The 22,005-nt window shown below is 42.1% G+C and overlaps 4 protein-coding genes across 8 annotated transcripts; 2 read left to right on the top strand and 2 right to left on the bottom strand.

Moving 5' to 3' along the window:
- Positions 1 to 434: 434 nt before the first annotated feature.
- LOC101163636 (glyoxylate reductase/hydroxypyruvate reductase) lies at positions 435 to 3,043 on the top strand. Its single transcript, XM_004065730.4, has 9 exons — positions 435 to 916; positions 1,258 to 1,391; positions 1,484 to 1,556; positions 1,652 to 1,768; positions 1,857 to 1,945; positions 2,031 to 2,135; positions 2,284 to 2,419; positions 2,582 to 2,712; positions 2,789 to 3,043. Exons 1-9 carry the CDS (start codon positions 744 to 746, stop codon positions 2,908 to 2,910), a joined length of 1,080 nt encoding a protein of 359 aa, XP_004065778.1. The 5' UTR covers positions 435 to 743; the 3' UTR covers positions 2,911 to 3,043.
- A 583-nt stretch (positions 3,044 to 3,626) lies between these two features.
- On the bottom strand, positions 3,627 to 9,617 carry LOC101168920 (zinc finger and BTB domain-containing protein 5-like). Of its 3 annotated transcripts, XM_020702840.2 has the most exons (5): positions 9,506 to 9,615; positions 9,078 to 9,391; positions 8,058 to 8,274; positions 7,158 to 7,988; positions 3,627 to 7,002 (listed from the first exon to the last, which is right to left on the bottom strand). In XM_020702840.2, the coding sequence occupies exons 3-5, from the start codon at positions 8,265 to 8,267 to the stop codon at positions 5,851 to 5,853; spliced, it is 2,193 nt and encodes a 730-aa protein (XP_020558499.1). In that variant the 5' UTR covers positions 8,268 to 8,274; positions 9,078 to 9,391; positions 9,506 to 9,615; the 3' UTR covers positions 3,627 to 5,850. The 3 variants fall into 3 exon arrangements, with proteins under 3 accessions (XP_020558499.1, XP_011473070.1, XP_011473077.1); XM_011474768.2 differs by having other exon boundaries at positions 9,078 to 9,617; XM_011474775.2 differs by having other exon boundaries at positions 8,058 to 8,271; positions 9,078 to 9,617.
- On the top strand, positions 9,472 to 12,993 carry polr1e (RNA polymerase I subunit E). Of its 2 annotated transcripts, XM_023956414.1 has the most exons (14): positions 9,472 to 9,486; positions 9,570 to 9,617; positions 9,877 to 9,955; positions 10,157 to 10,260; positions 10,544 to 10,620; positions 10,712 to 10,797; positions 10,880 to 10,935; positions 11,010 to 11,154; positions 11,278 to 11,388; positions 11,504 to 11,600; positions 11,684 to 11,814; positions 11,949 to 12,030; positions 12,114 to 12,245; positions 12,738 to 12,993. In XM_023956414.1, exons 3-14 carry the CDS (start codon positions 9,892 to 9,894, stop codon positions 12,901 to 12,903), a joined length of 1,251 nt encoding a protein of 416 aa, XP_023812182.1. In that variant the 5' UTR covers positions 9,472 to 9,486; positions 9,570 to 9,617; positions 9,877 to 9,891; the 3' UTR covers positions 12,904 to 12,993. The 2 variants fall into 2 exon arrangements, with proteins under 2 accessions (XP_023812182.1, XP_004065777.2); XM_004065729.4 differs by lacking the exons at positions 9,472 to 9,486; positions 9,570 to 9,617 and adding an exon at positions 9,622 to 9,666.
- fbxo10 (F-box protein 10) lies at positions 12,956 to 20,018 on the bottom strand. 2 transcript variants are annotated; one of them, XM_023956393.1, is made up of 11 exons: positions 19,886 to 20,018; positions 19,063 to 19,687; positions 17,345 to 18,157; positions 17,091 to 17,240; positions 16,146 to 16,282; positions 15,802 to 15,872; positions 15,562 to 15,714; positions 15,107 to 15,454; positions 14,725 to 15,035; positions 14,441 to 14,625; positions 12,956 to 13,984 (listed from the first exon to the last, which is right to left on the bottom strand). In XM_023956393.1, the coding sequence occupies exons 2-11, from the start codon at positions 19,645 to 19,647 to the stop codon at positions 13,804 to 13,806; spliced, it is 2,934 nt and encodes a 977-aa protein (XP_023812161.1). In that variant the 5' UTR covers positions 19,648 to 19,687; positions 19,886 to 20,018; the 3' UTR covers positions 12,956 to 13,803. The 2 variants fall into 2 exon arrangements, with proteins under 2 accessions (XP_023812161.1, XP_023812164.1); XM_023956396.1 differs by lacking the exon at positions 19,886 to 20,018 and having other exon boundaries at positions 19,063 to 19,232; positions 19,324 to 19,440.
- Between the last annotated feature and the right edge of the window lie 1,987 nt (positions 20,019 to 22,005).

Here is a 22,005-nt window from a genome sequence, read left to right as displayed (position 1 = left end):
AAACAACCCGGAGGAGATTGTTCATCTTTGCAGTCAAATAGAGGATGACAGGCAAAAACAACCTGTCTTTTTTCAGATTCAGAGCTGCCAAGACAATATTGATGCACACATGCTCTATTCAGTCAGTCTATCAATCTTTTTGATGGTATACTGTATCTTTTTTGTGTTGTTTATTTGTGTATTTATGTGCTTTGTAGGATATATCAATTTTGTCCCTTTTTATTTAATTTTTATGTACTGATTTTTATCAAAAACCCTTTCTTTTTTGTATGATCATTTGCACTTTGACCTGATTTGACTTGGGTAAAGAATGAGGGTTTGATGAACTGGAGAAGCTGGAGAAATAGAACAGAACATGTTTGGGTGCTGTACTGTTTAGAGAAGCAAAGGTCAACAGTTTGGTGAAACATTTACATCCGTTCAACTCCTGTTGCTCTACAAGACAACGATGACGAACACACAATAGTAACTGTTACTTCAAGTTTTGAATGCATTCTTGTTTGCATATAATTCAGTCTAAAAGGCCTCTTTCCTATTTTACCCTAAACAAGAAAAAGCCCTGACTTGCATTTGTCAGAAAACTATTTTTCAACCCTGGGCACCTTAGTCTGAGAGGCACCCTCCCTTTCAGCATATTGGTCAAACTCCCACAGGAGCCCCCCACCCCCCTGAGCTGCAGCCAAAACTAAGTCTGAAACAGACTGAACTGCGTTCATCTTCCAAAGGCTTGCTCTTCTTTGGCAATGTGGGGCAGTCGCATGGCACTACGTCGGCTCCAGAAAATCGCTGTTGCTCCCCTGAGCATCAAAGAAGGCGTACCAAGTAACGTCCAGAGAGAAATGTCCACCCTCCAGCGGGTGTATGTGACCCGACAGATCCCGCCTGAGGGACTGAAGATCCTCAAAGAATCAGGACAGTAAGTTAGAAAAATATGTCTTTCTGAAATGTCTTTCATGCTGCTCACTGATATTGAAGCACTTTCAACAAATTTGTTTTGTAAAGATCCCCATTTTTAGAGGAAAACTTTTAATGTTTGCATTTGAAATTGTAAGATTGCAAATTCCATAACCTCTTTAATATATCTATATCTTAAATTTCCAAATATTTAAAATAGAAATTTTGATGGTACATAGAACAATGAGGCCTCCGTGTTTTTGAGTTTGTTCATTTCAACCCATTATGCACTTCTGACCTCTGCGGCTGATGACGACATATTGGGGTTGCTTCAGATCTGTGGTTTCATGTTTTGCCCTATAGGGTGCAGTTTGAGCTGTGGGGCTCAGACGACGTTCCTGTACCAAGGGCGGAGCTGCTGAAAAAGGTCAAAGGTGTTGATGGTCTGCTCTGCGTGCTGACAGAAAAGATTGATGCTGAACTGTTGGATTCTGCAGGTCTGTTTTTATTTTATTTTATTTATATTTTAATATATTAAAATAGACTTTTTGGTGCAAGATCATGAAAGTTTGCAAATCTGTCCCTGCAGGTCCAAATCTAAAGGTTCTCAGTACCATGTCAGTGGGTTTTGATCATCTGTCTTTAGATGAGCTGAAGAAAAGGTGACCTTTCTCTTCGCAGCAGAAAACATGAAATGAAAACATCTGACAGCATGGATTTGCATTTTTCCACATAACATTTCTGCATTTTCCTGCAGAGGAATCCGTGTAGGTTACACCCCTGAAGTTCTAACTGATGCAGTTGCTGAGCTGACTGTGGCTCTGCTGCTGACGACCTCTAGGAGACTCATAGAGGCCACACATGAAGCCAAGACGTAATGGTTTTATTCTAAAAACAAGTTCCTAACTCACAGAATTTACAAAAATTTGATTGCATTTATTACATCCTTTTGCCTGTGACAGTGGTGGCTGGGGCACATGGAGAACTCTCTGGCTGTGTGGACATGAACTGGCCAACAGCACTGTAGGTATCCTGGGTTTGGGAAGGATTGGTAAGTGTGAGACTTACACATTAGACAATGGAGTAGTGGTTATTTCTGGATATTTTACGTTTTCTGTGCGTGCATACGTCTCTAGGTGTAGCTATCGCAGAGCGCCTGGCACCCTTTAAAGTAAAAAAGTTCATCTACACAGACGTGGCTCCCAGGCCCGAACTGGCCAGAGCCATCAACGCAGAATACGGTAAGATTTATGATTCCCCATTGTTATGCTTTCATTTATGAAAATGACAGCTTCGCACAGAGGAGAAAAAGAGAATAAAGGCTGCAGAGACTGTAACTCGTCATTCGGACCAAAGTCAGATCTTCATGTAGCATCTCTTTTGTTTTAGTCTCGTTTGATGAACTGGCAAAGCAGTCGGATTTCCTGGCCGTGTGCTGTGCTTTAACACCAGAGACTAAGGAGATCTGCAACAAAGAACTTTTCTCCAAGATGAAAAACACCTCCATTTTTATCAACACAAGCAGGTGCGCCACCCTCAAACACGACATCATCTCTAATATTCACATGTATATATTATTATCCTATTAGCAAGTAAATATGGTAGGAAAGGATGTGGCCTAATTATTTTAATTTGAAAAGATCTCATGGTTTCTGATGGCTTCTCCTCGCCTTTTTTGCTGTCTCAGAGGTGGAGTCGTGAACCAGGAGGATCTGTATGAGGCTTTGGCAGCTGGTCAGATAGCAGGAGCTGGTCTGGATGTCACCGTCCCAGAGCCTCTGCCCACTAACCATCCACTGTTTACCCTCAAAAACTGCGGTGGGTCTATCTTGGTTTGAATGATTCAACATGCTTTGTTTCTCTGATATTAATTTGTATTTTCTTGTACCTACAGTGATTCTTCCACATATTGCTAGTGCATCCTACACAACCCGGAACGCCATGTCTGCCCTTGCAGCCAACAACCTCCTCTTGGGCCTGCGAGGCGAGCCAATGATCAAGGAGCTCAAGCTGTAGGGGGCCACGCTCATCAATTAATGAATTCTTCTGGAAAAATGGTTTATCTTTGGGGTTTGATTGGGATTCTAGGAGCTGCAATGGGTGTTTGATTTGTTCTGTCGTGATATAGATAAAAAAAAAAACTACTGTTGTGAATTTGTTTTATTCAGCCTATCAACAACTGAAACAACAAGAGTACTTTACAATCTTCAGAGCCTTCAACAGTACACATAGACCATCGTATGGTTACACAATGGAAATCATGTAGTTTTGGCATAAAAACAAAAGGTTTGCTTGTGAAGCTGGTAGAAATAAGGCAGAATCAATTTAAGCATTTATTTGAGTTAGCATGCAAGGCTGCTGTCTTTTTTTAAAGGGTTCTCTTTACCAAGATTTATGAATGAAAGTCTTTAAAAGTTCCTCTCAGATAAAAAATAATTTTAGAGCCTCACCTATGTAGACTGTATTTCTCTCTGCAAGTCAAGTATGCTATTTACGCTCAATGAAACCCAGAAACCAAGTGGTAGCAAATTTCAAAATAAGAGCAGAATCCTGTTTTTTTCTTCTTCTTCTAAATAAGACATTTACTGCACAGAAACAGTGTGATGACTTCACTTATGGCAGATGTTAGAATACATCAAACAGTTACAGAAAGGCAAACATGTAATAAGGACTTTTTTCTCATTCAGCTTCACTGAAAGACAACGCTGCATGAGCAATGCTCTCAGATGAACTGTTGATCAGGGAAGTTGCTTTTATTTACAGCAAACAGGCGGATCAGTCCATGTAGTTATTAATAAAATGCAACTTTTGATAACCTTTTTGCATAACACTATTCATTATAAGTTCTCACTTGAAGTATGAAAAATCCTGCTACATATACACCAGTCTTCTATATAAATAAAGTAAAAATTAAAAGAAAATAAATTGTACAAAAAAAGTGTAAAAGTTTTCAAATTTGAGTGTGATACATATATTATCACTATCTCCTCTGATATAGAGAGGACGCTCTGCAGCATTGATTGTCCACGAAGGGGGAGTGGCTTTTATACATAAATCGCATTTAGACAAGGCAGAAACCTGCTCCCTTAAGATCTACCATTCTGCCTGTTTTCCTGCTCTCCCTGCTGCTGCTGATTACCGGGATCAGCTGCATCGGCTCAATCCAAAGGAGGAAACATCCAAGTCAACAGGTAGGGTGGTGGATCTTTGGATGGGTTGTTCTGTGTACTTGGAAGTAAAAAAGATAAAAAAAAGTGACTGACCAGGAAAGCACAAGATTTATGATTGGAAAATGTTTTCCCACCAACTAAACTACCTTGTTAGCAAAAAATTAAAAATAGAGCACCTGTGACCAAAGGACTTTTTGGTTTTATAAGGTCACGACTTGTTTTAAAAATCATCACATAATTACAGAACGCCCAATTTTTTTTTATCTGAAAAAAAATGTATACATTACACACCAAACTAAGACATGCAAAAGTGTATTTACAGATGATTTTTGCTTTCAAACTCACATTACAGCAGCAAAACTGCTTTAGTTTCTTTTTTTAATAGAACTCCAAAGCTCTCTTGATTTATTTATTGGGACTTTTTTGTGAAGAACATTTGTAAGGTGGAACGTGGAGAAATTTGAGAAAGTTTTCCCTAAAAACGTGTGACAGAAACTACGGGACTTTTAAAGAAAACAAGAGCATTGTTGATGTGTTTCCATGAGGCCCCATCAGTACAACTGGAACATTTTCAGTAACATTTGACGACTTAAGACTCAAGTGGGGATGAGGGTGCCATGGTAAAGGTTTTTAAAAACCTGCAGACAACCTTTACCTATGTCTGAAAAAAAAAACTTCACGTGTAACTTTGCTCCCGACATAAAAAATTCTAATTCTTAGGGTTATTAGCCAAGTTTAGACAGTACAATGACAAACATGAAGCCCATAGATTACCTGATGGTTAAACATTTCAGTTCAGGAGATTTCTAACCATTGAGAACAAAACCATATGTTATTAGTTTTCTAATAAATACCTGACAACGAATCAAAATGACTTTCCCACCATCTTTATAAAAGTAAGTGCGCTGAAAAAGGCACATGGAGTATGCAGAGGAAGTACATGCTTTACAAATGCATACATCACTTTAACAAAATGTACTATAGAAACCATATCCAGTAATCCAACAGGAGATTTGACCTAATCTTAGTACTTTTTAGTCCAACTGAGGGGTTTGCAACCTTCAACACTGAAGGAGCCACAAAGTCTGACTTCCCCCTTTAGAACAATAAAACTCAGATTTGTATTTATGTTATTGTTGCTATTATTTATGATAAATATAAATTAACTATAGTTATTTTGGCATAAATAAAACGAAAATAAAATTGCTTTTATTTTAGTTTATACCTTTTGACAGAGGTTCCCATGACTTCCTTTCAAAATAAGACCTGGTGTCGCCGTAAGGTCATCTCAATGCAGTAGTAGTAGTATAGTGAAATGTCAGCAGTGAGTTAAAAAAACAGTCTGTTTTACCATTTGTTAACAATAGTTAAGTGACTGTAACCGAATCTATAAGGGCCACTTAAAATCCTTGAATTTGTTCCAAACTAGAAAATCTGTCTTAGCTCTGGCCGTGCTTCCAGCAGATACACAAAAATCTGTTCAAATGTTTTACTTTCTCTTGTTATGTGTACTGTCCTTCAACTGTGAATGAGCTGAATTTATAATATAGTTTGAGTTAGTTTATTTACTTTACTGCTTACTAAATTTTTCCATTTACAGTAACTTCTTAAAATTAGAATCTTTTTACCCAGAGAGCCACATCGGAGGGCTCCAAGAGCAGCATGTGGCTCTGCAGCTGCAGGTTGCAGACCCCTGGTCTAACCCAAACAATAACATGTTTAAATAGTAGGAAGAGAAGGAGACTGAGATTAGGATTTCAGTGTGTTCTTCGGTTCCTCTTGGGCTCTACAGCAGGGAGTTGGACATGTTCATGTTCTGCCAGCGCAGACACGTGGTCTTGGAATGCTTGTACAGGTGGGATGACTGACTGAAGCGTTTGCCACACTTGAGGCACGCGTAGGGCTTTTCCCCCGTGTGAACGCGAATGTGTTTCTTGCAGTCGGTCAGGGTGAGGAAGGTTTTGCAGCAGATCTTGCAGGCGTACTTTCGAGCCCCTTCCACGACCAAGACGTTGTGCTCCGAAAGGGCCTTCTTGCACTTTGACAGGACATCTGCTGAAGCCCGGGTCAGCTGAGGCGGGAGGGAGGTGGGCCGGCCGCCGTTCATCTCATAACCCCCACTCTCGTTCAGAAGCAGAGGACTTGTTAGGTTGGAGGAAGGTGACGCCGGGTCTTGGACTCTTCCTTCACCTCCTATGCCAGAGTTCATTTTAGGAGCAATACGTCTGTAGCTTGGATAACTCAGGGTGGAAGCGGAAGCACTTCCCATCCCTCTTGAGGGTCGCCCCAGGGAGTGAAGTCCTAAACTGGAGCGCTGGAAGTCCAGAGCAAAAGGATCCACTCCTCCACGTCCAGCACTCCCACTGCTCCCTCTGAGGCCTCCTAAGTTCTCATAAGGAGGCTGCAGGAATAGAGAATCTGGCTGCAGGTTGTCTCCAAAGCCGTTTCTGCTCTCGCCACTTAGCGTGCCCGACTGAATAAGAGAGGACGACGCGGAGGAAGACGGCCCAGCAGCGTCGTGTCTCATCAGGAAGCGATGAGCAACTGCCTCCCCGGTGGTTGTGTTAGGAAGGTCATCCTCTCCAGAAACCAACCCTGACCCACCTCTCCCGAAGTCTTTAGAGCTGAGAAAGTTCGAGATATTAAAATTAGAACTGCTACTCAGCCCATTGTTACTGCCAAACCCCCCCGTGACACCCATTCCTCCTCCCATGCTGCCCTTGAGGAGGAGCTGGGAACTGGAATGGAGCAGAGACTCGGAGCTGGGCTGGGGGTCGGAGGTGAAGCTGCGGTCGCTGCCCTCTGGGCTCAGCTCCACCTTCTCCTCTTCCTCCTGGCAGCCGGGCTCTGCCGGGTCGCTGCCTTCAGCCTGGGACGTCACATCGCTGTTTTCGTCTACAGGCTCAGGTGAGCTGAGAACCTCTCGCTTGACCACCACCTGACAAAAAAAATTAAAAAATGTTTCCACTGTGATGAAAGTTGAGCTGTTTACCGAAGGAAAAAAACGAATATTATGTAGAAACATTAAAATCCCCCCCAAAAAGGAAAAACTGGAAACTAATAAGAAAAAAACTTTATGTGCATCCTTTTTACCTTCCGCTCTTCATCTTCCCCCTGCTCTTCCTCGTTCCCTGACTTTATTTTTACAGTGGCTCTGCTGGCCTGCTGATCCTGGTCACCCATGTCCTCTTCCTTGTTTACTCCTCCTGGAATCCTCACCGAGTTCTCCCCTTCAGAGCGTCCACTGTCTGACTGACTCGGCATCTGAGGGTCATCTTGAGCCACAGCTACAAACCCTGTGATGCCGGCGCCTAGCTTAGAATCATCCCCCGGTTTGTGGGAGTCCGGCGAATGAAGCGCTGCTTCATCCTGATCTGCATTTTCGCCGTCTTCCTCCAACAAACCTAGGTTGGCGCCCCCTGAGGTCCGCTGCCTTTGTCTGGGTCTCTCCTCTGAAATTGTCAGCGCTAGAGACGGCTTTCGTTTGTGGAATCGACGGACTGGGAATGAGGCCCGCTGGTCGACCGCTCTGTTGCTCACGCCGCCTTCCTCCATTCCTCCTAAAGCGGAGCTCACCAAGCTGAGCCCCAGCTGCTGCAGCAAGAAGGAGCGCTGCACCTTCGACGTGGCAGCGTTTCCTGTGAGGCTTGTGTTACCCGCTGAAGCTGGGTTCCCTCCCAAGTCCGCCTGCTGCTGCCTGTGCCTTTGCTGCTCCTGTTGAGAGTGGTGATGGGCCGGCCTCTCAGAGGAGGGCGACACAGGCAGTGTGCGTGTGGTTAGGTAGTGCTTGCAGGCTTTTACGACATTGTTGAGGTGCAAATGTGAGGCGGCGAGGAGGATATCCATGACGTTACTCTCCCCCAGCATCAGCGTCGACGTGTACATCATGTCCACCAGGGCAGCAAATGCCTCAGCCGTGACCACCTGCAAACAGGCAGTTTGTTATCATGATATTAACTCACAGCAGAGCCAGTGCTCGCTTCAGGTCCAAACCTCGCTGTCCAGCTGGATCATATTCATGCTAGCATCTCCCTCGGCGACGGTGAAGAGCGCTCTGAAGTGGGTGCTGCAGGCTGCAAGAACAGAGCGGTGGGCTTTGAAGTGTCGGCTGCCCACCACTATGATGCAGTCGCACAGCTGACCGTGCAGCCGCTGATAGTTCAGCTGCTGGAATATCTGCTCAAAGTGTCCCGGGAAGTCCATGGCTCTGCTGACAAATCAGTCCAAAGGAGGAGGAGAAGGAGACAAAAGTGAGAAGGACGTGGACATCAATGATTTCACAGGGGGCTGCCCAACAGATCTACCACCTTGACTGTTTCCCAGCTCTCCCTGCTCCCTGGATCATCAGGTGTGTTTAGCCACTCAGAATGTGAAGTTACTCAGAATGTGAAGTTAAGTTAATCAACAAGACAACAAGTCTTAGAAACATTCTGGCTTTTTGGGCTGACTTCAATATGTCATTATCAGTGCAAAACACACACATTTGACTTCCTTTTGACTATTTAACATAGACATAACTAAGGAAAGAATTTGAAGGTCAGTAGATTGGGGGTTTAAATCCAAGACTACACAGTCAAAAGTGTCCTTGGGCGAAACACTTAACCTCACGTTGCCTTGGATTGTAATAAACTAGTGAGTCACTTTGGTTAAAAGCGTTTCCAAAGACTCAACATATAACACACACAAAAGAAGGAAATTTAAGTAAGCTAGCTAATTTTTTTTTCAGAATAATTGATTTAATTTTATAGAATTCTGTGGCCTAAAATAGAATTCAATATCTTACTATGCGATAACCGTGTTGTAACATTTATTACATTCAAAAACTTTGGGTAATTAGTCGTTTTAAATTCCCCAAACTTTATATTTTTTTATCGCAACTTGATGATAGAGAATTCGGTTACTGCAAAACAGACCTTAAAGAATAGCTTGCAAGTTTAAACTGGACAATCATGTGGGTTATAAACAATAAATAACATATACTAGATTTTAAAAATGTCAAATAGCACAAATTACCTTTAAGTCTTCCAAAAAGTGTGTCCCCGAAGGAAAAAAATTGAGAAAATATTCAGGGAAAAAAAGTGAAGAGGCTAGTAGTGAGTCTCGTTAGCAGCCGCGCGGCTAGCCAACTCCTTCTAGCTATATAGCAGCACCAGCGGGTGCATTAGGTCTCCCCAAAAGATCGTCTCCGCCGACACCCTTTCCCCCACAAAATGTCCCCTCAAGTGCAGCTACCTATGGCTAACCCTTCCATTGCGGTGTTCATAACATCTCCTCTAAGCCACTTCCTCGTAGTTCTCCAATACAGTCTGAACGGCGTAGTAGTTCAACTGTCGAGAAGAAGGGAGTTGCGATGGTCGTTAGCTTTAGGATGACCGATGAGCAGGATACAACTTCAGAACAATATCATAATACCGATGATCTGGTGTGTTTCCGGCGCTTACCAAGCAGCACGTTTTGCTTAATCTATACGAACATTTATTCAGACGGCTTTTTTTCCCCATCCAGACTCACAGGGTGGCGCTGCTGCACCTTGATTGAAATGACCTCGTTGAGGTAAAGCGCAGCAGTTTGAATGATTCACCACAGGGTGTCGCTGTCGTTCGTAAGTGTCTAGGATGAAAACTATTGAGCGAAATGGTTTTAAATATCTACTTTATTAAGACAGGTGTTGTGAATAATATTTACGTGTATTTAGAAAAAAAATGTTTTTAGACAGCTTTAAGAAAAGACAAAAATTCGTCATTGACCAAATTCACTGAGCGTTACGTTTTACGTAAATACAGATGAGTGAGTCCTCTCGCTCCTTTCACAGATCACAACAACAATCATGGCCGCCTCGTGCAGGATGGTGTGCTGCGAGGAGGAAAGGGAGTCTGACAAAGCGATCATAGGTAATTATTCTCATCTCAGCCTTTTTGAAACAATAATCTCTAAAGCAGGCGAGCATACAGTCAGTATTTGAGTTATCTGTGTTGCATTCAAGTGTATAAAACTATTCCATTTTTCAGGAGTAATCAGAACACGTGAAAGTTACAAGGCAATATTCTCACACATAATCAACATTAACACGCCATTCTCTGTATTTTTTGCAGTCCGATTTTCGAATGGTTTCACCAGCAATGCAGAGGAACTGGATTTTGCCACATTCAAGAACATAGAAGAAAATAATCCGAGGAAAAAGATAAGGCGGATCGTGGTGAGAAATTGCGCATGCGTGCTCGCACACACCATAGTTTGCATGGAATTGATATATTTCAAGCAATCAATATAACATCACACTGAAGAAGAAATACAAATCCACTCATATGTTTATCAAACTTAAGATGGTTTGTCATTTTTTGATTGTAAAATAAAAAATGTTATAAGAGATGCATATCCATATATTTACAACCACACACACGTACATTATACCATAATAATTAAACAAAAATGACAGATTCGCATTCATTAAATATGTAACAGTTGTCTGTTCCATTTAGGTTGCTGAATCAGACAGGTTGTCTTATGTCGGGCAGAATTTTGGAGAAGATTTAATGAAATGCAATAATCTTTGCAGGTTTGTTATCATTACATTTTATATACATTAACATTTGATATAGACCTTTCGTATCCTTATCGAATGAGTTTTGTGATGCAATTATTTTCAGATATTATGTTGGAGTTTTGAATAAAGAAACCATGCAGATGGAGATACACAGCGCTCAGCTATTCAACATGCAACCTGTCATACCAGGTAAAAGAAATGCAATCCCCAAAACAATAACAAGCGATTTTTAAAGGAGGGCAATTTAGTAATGCCAGTTAATTTCCACCAGGAGAGGCAACACATGATGCAAAGCCTCAGGACACCACTCTGTCCTACAGGGAAAAGGTATGAGAAAAACAAGCTTTCTTTTGAAACAAACAAGCACACAGTGAAGTCATGTTTTTTTTTTCTTTCTCAAGGTTGACTCCTTGATTGAGGCCTTTGGCACGAATAAACAGAAACGAGCTCTGAGCTCTCGCAGGCTCAACCAGGTGGGCAGTGATGCTCTGCATCATGCAGTGGCTGAAGCTGCCAGCACTGTGATTGATAACAAGGGTCTGGAAGGTAAGCGTGAAGCTTTCAGCCTTTTGGAGTAATCTAGACAAGAAAATATAACTCAAATTCATACTGGACTTGCCATCATTTTTTTTTTACTACATGTTTTTTTCCCCCTTTTTTTCTTGTTAGCTCTGCAACAGGAAGTAGCTGAAACAGAGTCTCAAGGAGCCCTGTCGTTACACCTACCTCCCTGCAATGCAGATGCAGACAAAAAAGAAGATGTCTACCCCTTTGAAGAGCGTATCTTTTTAACATTACCCCCCCACCCCCAATTTGAACAGATATTGGAAATTACATGCATATGTAGTTCGAGCAAAAGCAGCACTTTTCTCCATCCTTAATTTGACTTCAACAGTACTGAGTCCAGTAGAATTTGCTGCTTTGGAGCCGAACGGTCAAAAGATGACGGCACTAAGCCAAGAGGAGCTGCAGAAGTTGAAAGACCAAAGAGGGTATGGTAGCAGAGAGCATTTTTGTCTTATTAGCCTTATTTACTTATTATTGAATTGAAATATTTCTCTATTTCTTACCAAAGGAATCTGTGTGTGATGAAGCACCTGGAGAACATGCCATCCGCAAGTGAACCTAGAGAGAAAACTGCTCGCTGCGCTTTTTACCTGTCTCTCCTCATCAAACTTGCCCATCAGAAGATTGTCACTCGCAAATGTGAGCAGAATTTTGGAATCTCAGTTATTGAAGTAGTAGATTCTAAATATCGCTGATCAACACGTTAAAATGCCCTGCCCCTAAAGTTTTGTAATGTATGATGCTTTTTCTATTCCACCCGTTTTTGTTTGCAGTTTGGACTGAGGAAGGTTGTCCTCGTGTCATTCAAAGTAAAATTCTCCGAACATTTACAGTGGAGACATACAATAATGGCAGGTGTGTATGCGACAGTACCCCCTCTTTTGTTAAGGTTTAAAAAAAAAAAAAGCTGACAAATGTGTTTTGTGTTCTCCTTTTAGGGTCCAGAACATTGTGTCGACATCAATGCGGGCCAAAATAGCAGCTCACAGTCTGGCTCTGTTGCTGCATTTGGGTGACATGACTGTTAACCTCTCACTGCTTCACCGTGACCTGGAAATCAATGAGGCCAGGTACAAAAACCCCAAATTCTCTCCCTTTAAAACATCTTAGTTATTTTACCAACTGATTTTCCAACCCGAACATAAGACGACTCTCTCTGAGGCACCACCTTTCTCTCTGTGTGGGTTTCGCACATTTTATGACAACCTAGGGTCGGACTTGGCAGCATGTCCCAACATTTGCAAAGATGGATATGCATATTCTGTACATAAAATGAAAGCGCTTTGCTGTTTACCACTAGCTCCGCTGAGAAAGTGGGTGTGTCTGTAAGCCTGGGGGCGGTGCTGGCAGCACAGACTGTTCCTGGAAGGGGCTGTTCCTCACTTCTTGATGTCACTCGCTGTTTTTTTGGATTTGGAGGAGCCGGTCCTTAGAGTGCAGTTTTTTTTTTTTTTTTTTAGAAGATTAGGGCTAAAAACACCAAAAACATTTTATTGGAGTGGGTCTTTAACAAGGTAATATTGTTGTTCTGCCACTAAAGAATGATTCTTGTTTCCCTACAGGATGCTGGAGATTGCAAAGTCGATGGGTTTAACCATAAGCAAGCCAGCCCGCGGTAAAGGAGATGAAGCACAGCTACAGGACGAACACAGATACGCCTCACTTGTTCTGCCTCTGATCAAATACGATAAGTTTGTCGAGAGACGGAAGCGCAAGAAAATGCACTGAAATTCAAAGTAGGATGTGTGGAGAGAAAAAAGACACAAAACTCTCTGTATTTGTTTACAAAATACTTTAATAAATCAAATCATTTGAGTTGTACATGAAATTATTTGACTCGTACATTTGAAGATAGAAAAAAAGCAACCAAGTTGTAAACGTCTAGATGACAGAACCACCACCTTACATGTAGGCACATTTTTTTTTTTTTAATTGTAGACAGAACATATTGCACACTGAACATTTTTGTCCTTCTTTGTCTGGTTGTTACCAAGCAAGCCTGTGGTTGTCATTGTGCAACACAAAAGTGTCTTGAATGACTTGACAACTTCCCACTGAAACGTAATGTCACAGAAGTCAGTAAGTGAACCACAGACTCAGCAGGAAACAGCAGCTCTGTGCAAGAGGCAGAAGCTTCATTTTGGATTTGCTTTTTGCATATACGTTTTAAATTTCTGAAACGTTCTTTTCAAAGCTACAATCACCGACTTTAAAAGTCCCCAAAAGAAAAAAGGGACAGCTTTACTCCGTCGTGTAGCTTTAGCTGGCATCTCTGTATCTGTCTGACTCCTGCTAGGGTTTCTTAATGTGCACGTCCTAAACAGAGAGTCCCAGATGTGCGATTACAATCCTTTAAAGTTTATGCTGAAAAAGAGAAGATGAATCATAGTGGAATGGATGTCCAAAAAATGGAAAAGGTTTGTATACAATGTTCTTAATATTCCTAATAGTCCATCATTTTTTAAGAAGTGGTATTTACTAAAAAAAACAAGAAGGATTGACTTCTTTAGAGTTTTTCTGCAAAAATCAGAAAACGTCACTCATTCCATGCAGTGATTAAATTAGATAAGATGTGACTTGACCTCTAAAAAGTCCAAATTCTAGTGGTTTGTAAAAGCTTGCCAACATTCACAGGATAGAGCAAAACATGCTGCCGCTGTGGCAACCGCTTTCCACAGTAGCCCCCACTCTGGTGGTCATGGAGAGCCCAAGTCGTGATGGAAACTGGGATGAGGAGATACCAGATGGGGAGCTGGCTGCAGGGCGAGGAGGAGGGTTTTCCAAAACCCAGGATGGAGCCGACGTACAACTGTAAATGCAACAGAGAACTTAACAAAAACGTTGGTTTGGGGATTTTTTTTCAGCACTGGAAATTCTAACTGCACTATTTACAAACTTTTTCATGCCAAAGAATTACCAGGAATATTAAATTCATCAAAATCAAAGACTGTCATCCTGCAGGATAAAATTGATAACTACAAGGTAAACTAAGGGGTTAAAACTGCTACCTGGTACAGACTGAATCATCTCTAAATAGACTGATCTTGGTTTTAAAGTAAAAAACTGAATATTGAATACTGAATATTTAGTTTTTTAAATTAACGCATGTCCTTGATGCCTGAATGTATTTCCAGCTGTGAAAAAAAAAAAAAAAAAAATCACGTTTTTGTTTTCAAACAGATGCTAAAATAAGGGAATTCTGGAGCTAAGGTGGTTTGAAGCTCATCTGCATCAATAGGTTTCACTTTATTTTTTACCACATCACCTGTTATTGTGTCTTAGGATATTGTTGTGCAACACGCAGCTCTCATTGCCAGAGTCCAAATGAATCAATTTCTTTTTGTAGTCTGGGTGGCCCTCAAACAATATATTGTCGTGGATCAGACCCTTGACTGCCCCCAGGAGAGCGATGCCACAGCCTTGAGCTGGCTGTACACGGTTACGCATGACCTGGAGACGCAAACAAAAAGAAAACCCAGGATTTGTAAAAAGAGGTACGATAAGCAGTGAATGTGAAGAAAAAAAAAAAAAAAAAGGCTGGAAGTCTACCTTTATGTCAGCACTTGCGGAGACTTGGATCCCGTTGCCATGGTTACCAACTACATCATTCTCCACGATCTGTCCAATGCCGCTGAACCTGACGCCATGGCCCCTGTTTTCGTAGATGCCATTACCGCGGAGCTCCACCCTGCAGTCCTTTTCCACTGTGACTCCACCTCGATCATTTTCAAGGATGCAGTTTGTAACGAGTCGTGTCAGCTGACTGCTCTGCAGCACAGCGATTCCGGGGCCGCGGTTGCTGTTCACGAGGTTTGCAAAAACATTCATGGCCTCGCTGCTCTTCACATACAGGCCGACGGCTGCAAAAAGACAAAGATGTTGGGAGACTGACCACGACGGTGCAGTCTCAGACAGAAAATCGGTTTAATACCTCCGTTGTAGCTCAGGCAGTTGCTCTCAACTAGAGCCACGCTGATGGAGCGCCGAGCAGAGTGCCCGCCATCCTCGCTGTCCAAGTCGCTCTCCCAAGCAAAGAGTTCACCCTCTTCGTTAAAGTTCTCGTGTGCTTCTCTGCCTTCCGCCTCTACTCCTCGCCTTTCTCCATTTCCAGCCTCACCAATTCCTTCCCGTCCAGGCCAGTTCCCCTCCCTGGACTCCATGTTCTCAGAGTCCTTCCTACAGAACACTGCCAGCCCATACATGCAGTTATGGATGATGTAGTTTCCCAAAAGCTGTGGGAGGCTGGATGACATCACCCAAACACCGCAACCTTTGTTACCTTAAAAACCAACGCAAATACACACAAAAATACATTGTTAATAGGAAGTTACATAAAGACACACTCTTTATGCTACATTTTGGTTTATTGATAACGAAATGACGCACAGTAGACATGATTTCCCTCTATGAGTCCACGCCCTCGCTCTCCTACAACCACACCGTCCGAGAAGCCATAACAAATGTAGTTGTTCCTCAAAATGGGGTCGCCCCCCCTGCGGATGTCCACGCCTCCCCACTGGTTCTCCTTGATCACATTTTCTGGAATAAAAGTTTCACACCCAGGACGTATTTAGTTATGCTAAGAGCGGACACGGACCGCGAGGTGGATCAATGCTAATTGCTCACCCGTGATCATCCCTCTGCCGTTCTCATTGATGGCAATTCCAGCTGCCTGGCCTTGGAAGATGTGATTACCACTACGAGACAAGTGATTTGGGGGAGACAAAAATCAGTGTGATCTGCAACGTATTCGTTTCCTCCCTACTTTAATCTTTAAAGGGTTCCGACATGCCTCCATATGAAACATTTGCCCTTTTTTTATGGCAAGTATAAAAAATCTGCTGACAAGCATGCTGCGTTTGATTTGACATCTGAGATTCTTTGTCTTTTGCCCCTACCGAGAAAAAACATCTACAAGTTGAATGAGCCCCATGTGATTGGAACATCCCTGTTGATGAAATCCTACCTACCTCACCACAGGATTCCCACTGAAGAGAATATAGACTCCAGCTTCCTTGTTGTTATATATCAGGTTGCTCCGAATCGAACCTCTCCCGTTGCCAAGAACCACGATCCCAGAGCGCAAACCACTGTGAATTTTGTTGCACTGTAACAAGAGAAAAAAGAAAAAAACCACTCCGATCATCTTATGATCTATAGTAAAAGCGTACCCAATGGTCTTTTAATAATGATTATGACAGTTTAGCCTAAATTAAAAAACCTGTGTTGTGTGTTTTTAGAACATTGCTTCTGCAGAGCATTTCTTAGTTGCGGGCGGAACCGTTGGTGCTGAGTAAGTCCGCCCTCACTTCCGGTCATCCATCTGTTTACAATCTCCTGGTAGCTTACAGCCCTTCACATCCCCAACCTAACATTACCAGTGCAACAGAAAAGGCGAGGAAAATTGGAGCTATCCAGCTGAACAGTTTTGAGCCAGATGCCAGCTCAGACGAGGAAAGGGAAGACGTACATGGATCTAGATCAGGGGTCACCAACCCTGTTCCTCGTGCGCTACCGCAACAGGGTTGGTGAACCCTGATCTAGAGGTTTACAAGTCGATGCATCAGAATACTGTAGAGCAGAGCAGGGAGGTTGTTGCTGGCCCAGCGTAATTTCTACTCCACAAATACAGTTTTTCAAACGGCATTTTTTTCATCTGCTCCTGATTCACAAGGATTTGAATAAATACAAACTCAGAAATGTAATTTTGAGCTGAATTTTCCTATTATATGTCCTCCATCATCAGAAAAATGCCACAAGAACATGTTAAAAACACCAAAAACATTATTTTCATCGGAGTTGGTCTTTAAGAAAAGGACTTTGATAACCCTCTCATCCAAATTCAAATCCCAAAACTGGTTTAAACACAATTCAAATATAAATCCAGCTGCAATTGTAAATGCCTGTAAATTTACCAGAATGATTGGGTTGGCTCCTTTTCGAATATCCAACCCTGCCTCCCCGTTGGAGTGGATGTTATTTTCTGCAATCAGGCCCTGAGCAGACAAGCGGAGAAACACTCCTGACGCACAGCACTCGCACACCTCATTTCTCAGCATTACGATCTGAAGGAGGGAAGAAAAACAGCTCAGGTAACAAAAAAGCTGCTGAATTAATCATGAAGTGAAACACTTCCTTGACATGTGTTAACAGCATCGACTACAATTACCGTGGCGTTCTGGATGCAGCGGACAGCATAATTCAGCCCCCGAAAGACATTTTCTTCCAGTCGACCTTGTCCATAATTCGACAAATGCACACCGCCCTTTCCGTCCCTGAAGAGGCAGCGTCTGACAATGCAGCCAAGGATTGATGCAGCCATTATCTGCGCCTCTTGATCCCTCTCTAACTCTTCTTGAAGGGTGAGGGGTTCTGGGGTAACAGGTGGAGGTGAAGGAGACGAGGCGGCTGGCAGAGTGCCATCTTCCAGAGGCTTTAACAAGTGAGCAAGACCGTGATGGTCATATGGGATTTTGTAATCCAGTGTAAACATTTTTTTGGCAGTGTTGGCTCCCCTGCCATCTTTTTTCTCATCATCTCCTTCGCTGCAATCGCCATCACTCCAGCCGTCTTCGATAACAGTTCCATGACACCCCGCATCTCCACCCATCCTTGTTTTCCATTCCTCTGTGCTCACGGGCTCCTTCTTTGCATTGCCTCCTGCAGGGTTACCGCCAGTGGAGCTGGCCCGAGGGGCTTTAGGAGAGCTAATAAACCCAGATGGGAACGTCCTGGCCAGGGCAGCCAAGTGTTTACAAGCCCAATTCCTCTCAGACACTGGGGGACCTTCCACGGTCACTGAAGCCGTGTCACTTCCTGAGAAGTCACAGCTGTCTAATAAACTGAGAGAGACACTGAATAAGTGGAGAGAGCTGCCTTGAGAGAAGGAGCAGAAACGCGCCTGGCAGGTTCCAGGGCCACGAATTTGCAACTGAGCACCCTCAAAGTTGCAATTATCCATCTGGACATGACCCCATGATGTCTGAGGGAGAAAAGAAAAGAGAATAGGTCAGGAGTCTGCAACCTGAAACTCCACAGCCACATGAGGCTCTTTAATCCCTCCGTTGTGGCTCTACAGTTAAAGAAAAAAACGTTTTTAATTTAACAAAGTAACTGCAAAAGTAAATTAACTCAAACTTTATTTAACAGATTTTAAAAAATTGAAGGGAAGTACGTATCACAAGTTGAACTAAAACATTTTGACTGATTTTTGTCATGTGCCACAGAATATCAATTGAAGGTTAGTGAGCACAACCTCAAGTAAGCCGCATCAGATCACGAAAAATATGTTTTATCTTTGAACAAATTCAAGGATCTTAAGTGTGTCTTATGGTTAAAAAAACAGTAACTAGCTCTGATTCAATTTTATTTTGTTAGATTTACCTACTTCTAGCTGAGATGCAATACAAAGAGTAAAATAAAAATCTTTTTTTGTTTTTTTAATCACTGCTGACATTTCACTACAGTACTACTACTGCAGTGAAATAAACTTATGTGACACAGGGTGTCTTTTTTTGAAAGGAAGTCACGTAAATCTCTGTCAAAAGTTATAAACTGTTCAATGCTTTGAAAATTGTATTTGTCTTTATGTGTGGGTTTTATTTATGCCAAAAAAAAAAAACAACAGTTTATTATCAGTTATCATAATAGTAACACTAAAATGAATACAAATTGTTTTTTCTAGAAGGTTAAATAAGACTTTGGGGTCTGTAAGACATCGATCTGAGTGGCTCTTTAAGTGTTGATGGTTGCAAACCTCTGGTTTATTAGTGCTGGATTTTTCTTTCTTTCTAGCAAAGTAAGACCTGTTTTTTTTCTTTTTTTTCTTCTGGTGATACATTTGCATGTACTGCATAAAAACAATGCAAAAACAAGCTGGTCCCTCACCCTGTAGACAACAGTGGAGAACCATGGTGGCATAAACACCAGGTTGCACAGTCTGGCAGTGGGGCACTGCTGCTCAATGCACACCAGGAGGGCCACCTCACCTAGCCGCCCCAGGCCAACCAGCTCCACGGGCACCTTCAGCGCCACCTCAGCCTGCTCCTCGTAGACCCCTGGATGAAGAACAACCCGGTCATAGGGTCCCGTCACCCCAAGAGCCCCACGCAGGCTCTCAAATTCACAACCGGGTCCGACGTGCCAGACCTTACGGTCTTTGCGTCGCCGGAAAAAGTGAAGACAGGCAGAGGACTGGAGCTCTGGCACATTTCGAGTCCAGGTTCGGCTGGCCAGGGCGTGCTGCTTCAGGGCTTCTCTCCACGAGGCGGGCTCCAGGTGAGGCTGGCTGGGCCAGTTGGGATGCCGACACTCGGAGCAGCCGAGGCAGAGTTGTCTCCAGCGGGTGCTGTCCAGGGAGAGGATGAGCTCCCGCCAAGCCCTGCACACCTGGCAGCAGCGGCCCAGGTCAGGGAGGGGGAGATAGGCCAAGATAACCCGCCACAACTCCATGGGGAGGCTCCCCACCTCCATGGCAGCAGAGCCGCCGGCTGGGGAAGCACCGTGACGGCACCTGGATGGAAACAAGCAGCAACAACACTTCGTCACAACTATAATTCATTGCGTTTACTGTAGAAATAATAACGGGTTCCATATTATTATTTAGCGATTTCGCGTTTCACGTGAACTTTGCAGCGGTCACCACCTGTTTGCTAGCAGGAGAGGACTAATTATTTCGAATCTTAAGCATCATGAAATATGGAAACACTACCTTTCAGTCGCTACTCCGACACATTAATGCATGTCGGCTCGATGTTTATAGCGGTTTCTCTCAGCGTTACATGTCTGCGGCGGAGCTGCGACCGTCCAAGCGAACCAGTTTACGGCAAACAGAGATGCCCATCTTCCGCTTCCCCAAAAAGTGGGCGTGTACAAAATCCTCCCACTGGTTTTCTTGGATGAACACCAGTCAGCTCATCATGACTCACTGTAAGAAGATGCTTGTTTTGCCCTTTAAGCATCAGTTTTTTTATTTTTAAAATTAATTTCGATCCTTGTTACCACAAGTTTTCAGGGTTCAGATTACAAAAACGAACTTTATTGATTTCTGAACAGCTACAATCATATAGCATAAAGACCCACTCCAATAAAAATCATGTTTGTTGGTGTTTTAAACATGTTCTTGTTGCATTTTCTCATGAATGAGATATGTAAAAAAAAAATTAGATTGAAACTGCATTTCTTAGTACTTCACTCAAATTGTTGTGAATCAGCAGCTGACAAAAAAAAATGAAGTTGGAAATAGCTAATAGATGTAACGTAGCACCTACTGCGGCAAGCCGCAAGCTCCATTGTGAAGTTTATCAATTTATGTCTTTATTGCCCACGTCTAAGATGGAATCTGGCTGAGAACTGTACGGCTGGATAGGTCCAATACTGTTCGCCATTTCATTGCAAGGTCGGGGTTGTGAGAGGCTATAAGCTAGCGGGAGAGCATGTAAACAGATGGATGACAGAAAGTGAGGGCAGGCTTACTCTACTCCAAATCAGAGGTAAATTACAAATGAACCGCTGCAGCTCTGAAGGAACTGTCCTACAAAATGACACAGTTTAGTTTTTTTTAGATTTTGACTAAAAAACGCATAATCATAATTAAAGAGCCCCTGGAATGCTTTTACAATAGACTAAAAGATGATCTGAGTCTGACTTAAAGCAAGAGCTAGAATAAATCTGTTTTTCTTGACCCTTTAGCAATAAGTGGTAATTATTAAAGTTTTATTTATTTATGGTAAATTATAATTTATTTTATTTATTTCTTTTAATTGTTTTAGTTATGCGTTGCCTTCTAGAGCCCCATTTTAATTAATATTTACTTTTACATTTTTTTTAATGTTTATGTGCTCTTTTTTATTTTTGTTTATCTGCACAGCATTCCTTATAGTGTTAAATTGCTTTAAAACAAATATGGATTAGATTAGTGAGACATATAGTAAAGAGAATAACTATTTCATAAATGTACTTTTTAAAAGTTTTATCTTTCCAACTTTAGTTGAGTATCTCAAAATTTAATGATAATAATAAAAAACATAGATAAACTAGATTTCCCTGTCAGACAGACAGATGTTTATACTTATGGATATATTGTTAAGGATCAGAAAAGACTGATCTGGCCATTCCAATATGTGAGGTGATTTTGTTGTTTGTGACACATTGTGGAAAACTAAACTAAACTAAACTAATATGGAAAACATTAAAAAAATGTAATGGAATACAAAGAAGGCTTTGGCGCATGGCAAAGCCTTCAAGAAAACTACAAGACATAATTAACAAAGTGAATATTTTTCCAGAGGCATTTATAAAAAATACTTATGTACTGGTGGAATTTTATAAATGTCCTTCTGAAAATGGCAGAAATGGCCAATGAGCTTTATCCACAAGAACGTTAATACTTAAAATGTTTTTGGCTTTCAACATATATCTAACTTGACTGTGCTGTGAGGCGGGAAGCATTTCACTTCAGTGATGCAAAGAAAATTAGCTTAATATCTGTGTAGTTTGAAGGAAATTACACAGTGTCATTTTTAAATGCTCCGGTGGAGCCACATAGGTGGATAACTCTGATGATTTACATTTACATTACACTTATTTATACTTTGACCAACAGATGGCGATGTCCCTCTGCAGCCAGTTCGACTAAACTGCTTTTATGAAACATAGTGCAAAATCTGAAGTAAAACGTTAGTTTTCAAAATTGCATTTTGTGCTTTTCAGTTAATTCATCTGTCTTTATAAAAAGGGGAAATAACACACTAAACATTCCCACTTCTGCAAAACTCGTCATGCAAAAGTGGGAAAGTGAAGGATTCTGTTGGACATGCTAAGCTTCTTAAA

This window comes from Oryzias latipes, chromosome 1 (genome assembly GCF_002234675.1).
Source record: "Oryzias latipes chromosome 1, ASM223467v1".
Taxonomy (NCBI): domain Eukaryota; kingdom Metazoa; phylum Chordata; class Actinopteri; order Beloniformes; family Adrianichthyidae; genus Oryzias; species Oryzias latipes.
Note: the sequence above shows the minus strand (reverse complement) of the source record. Positions and strands in the feature narration are given on the sequence as shown.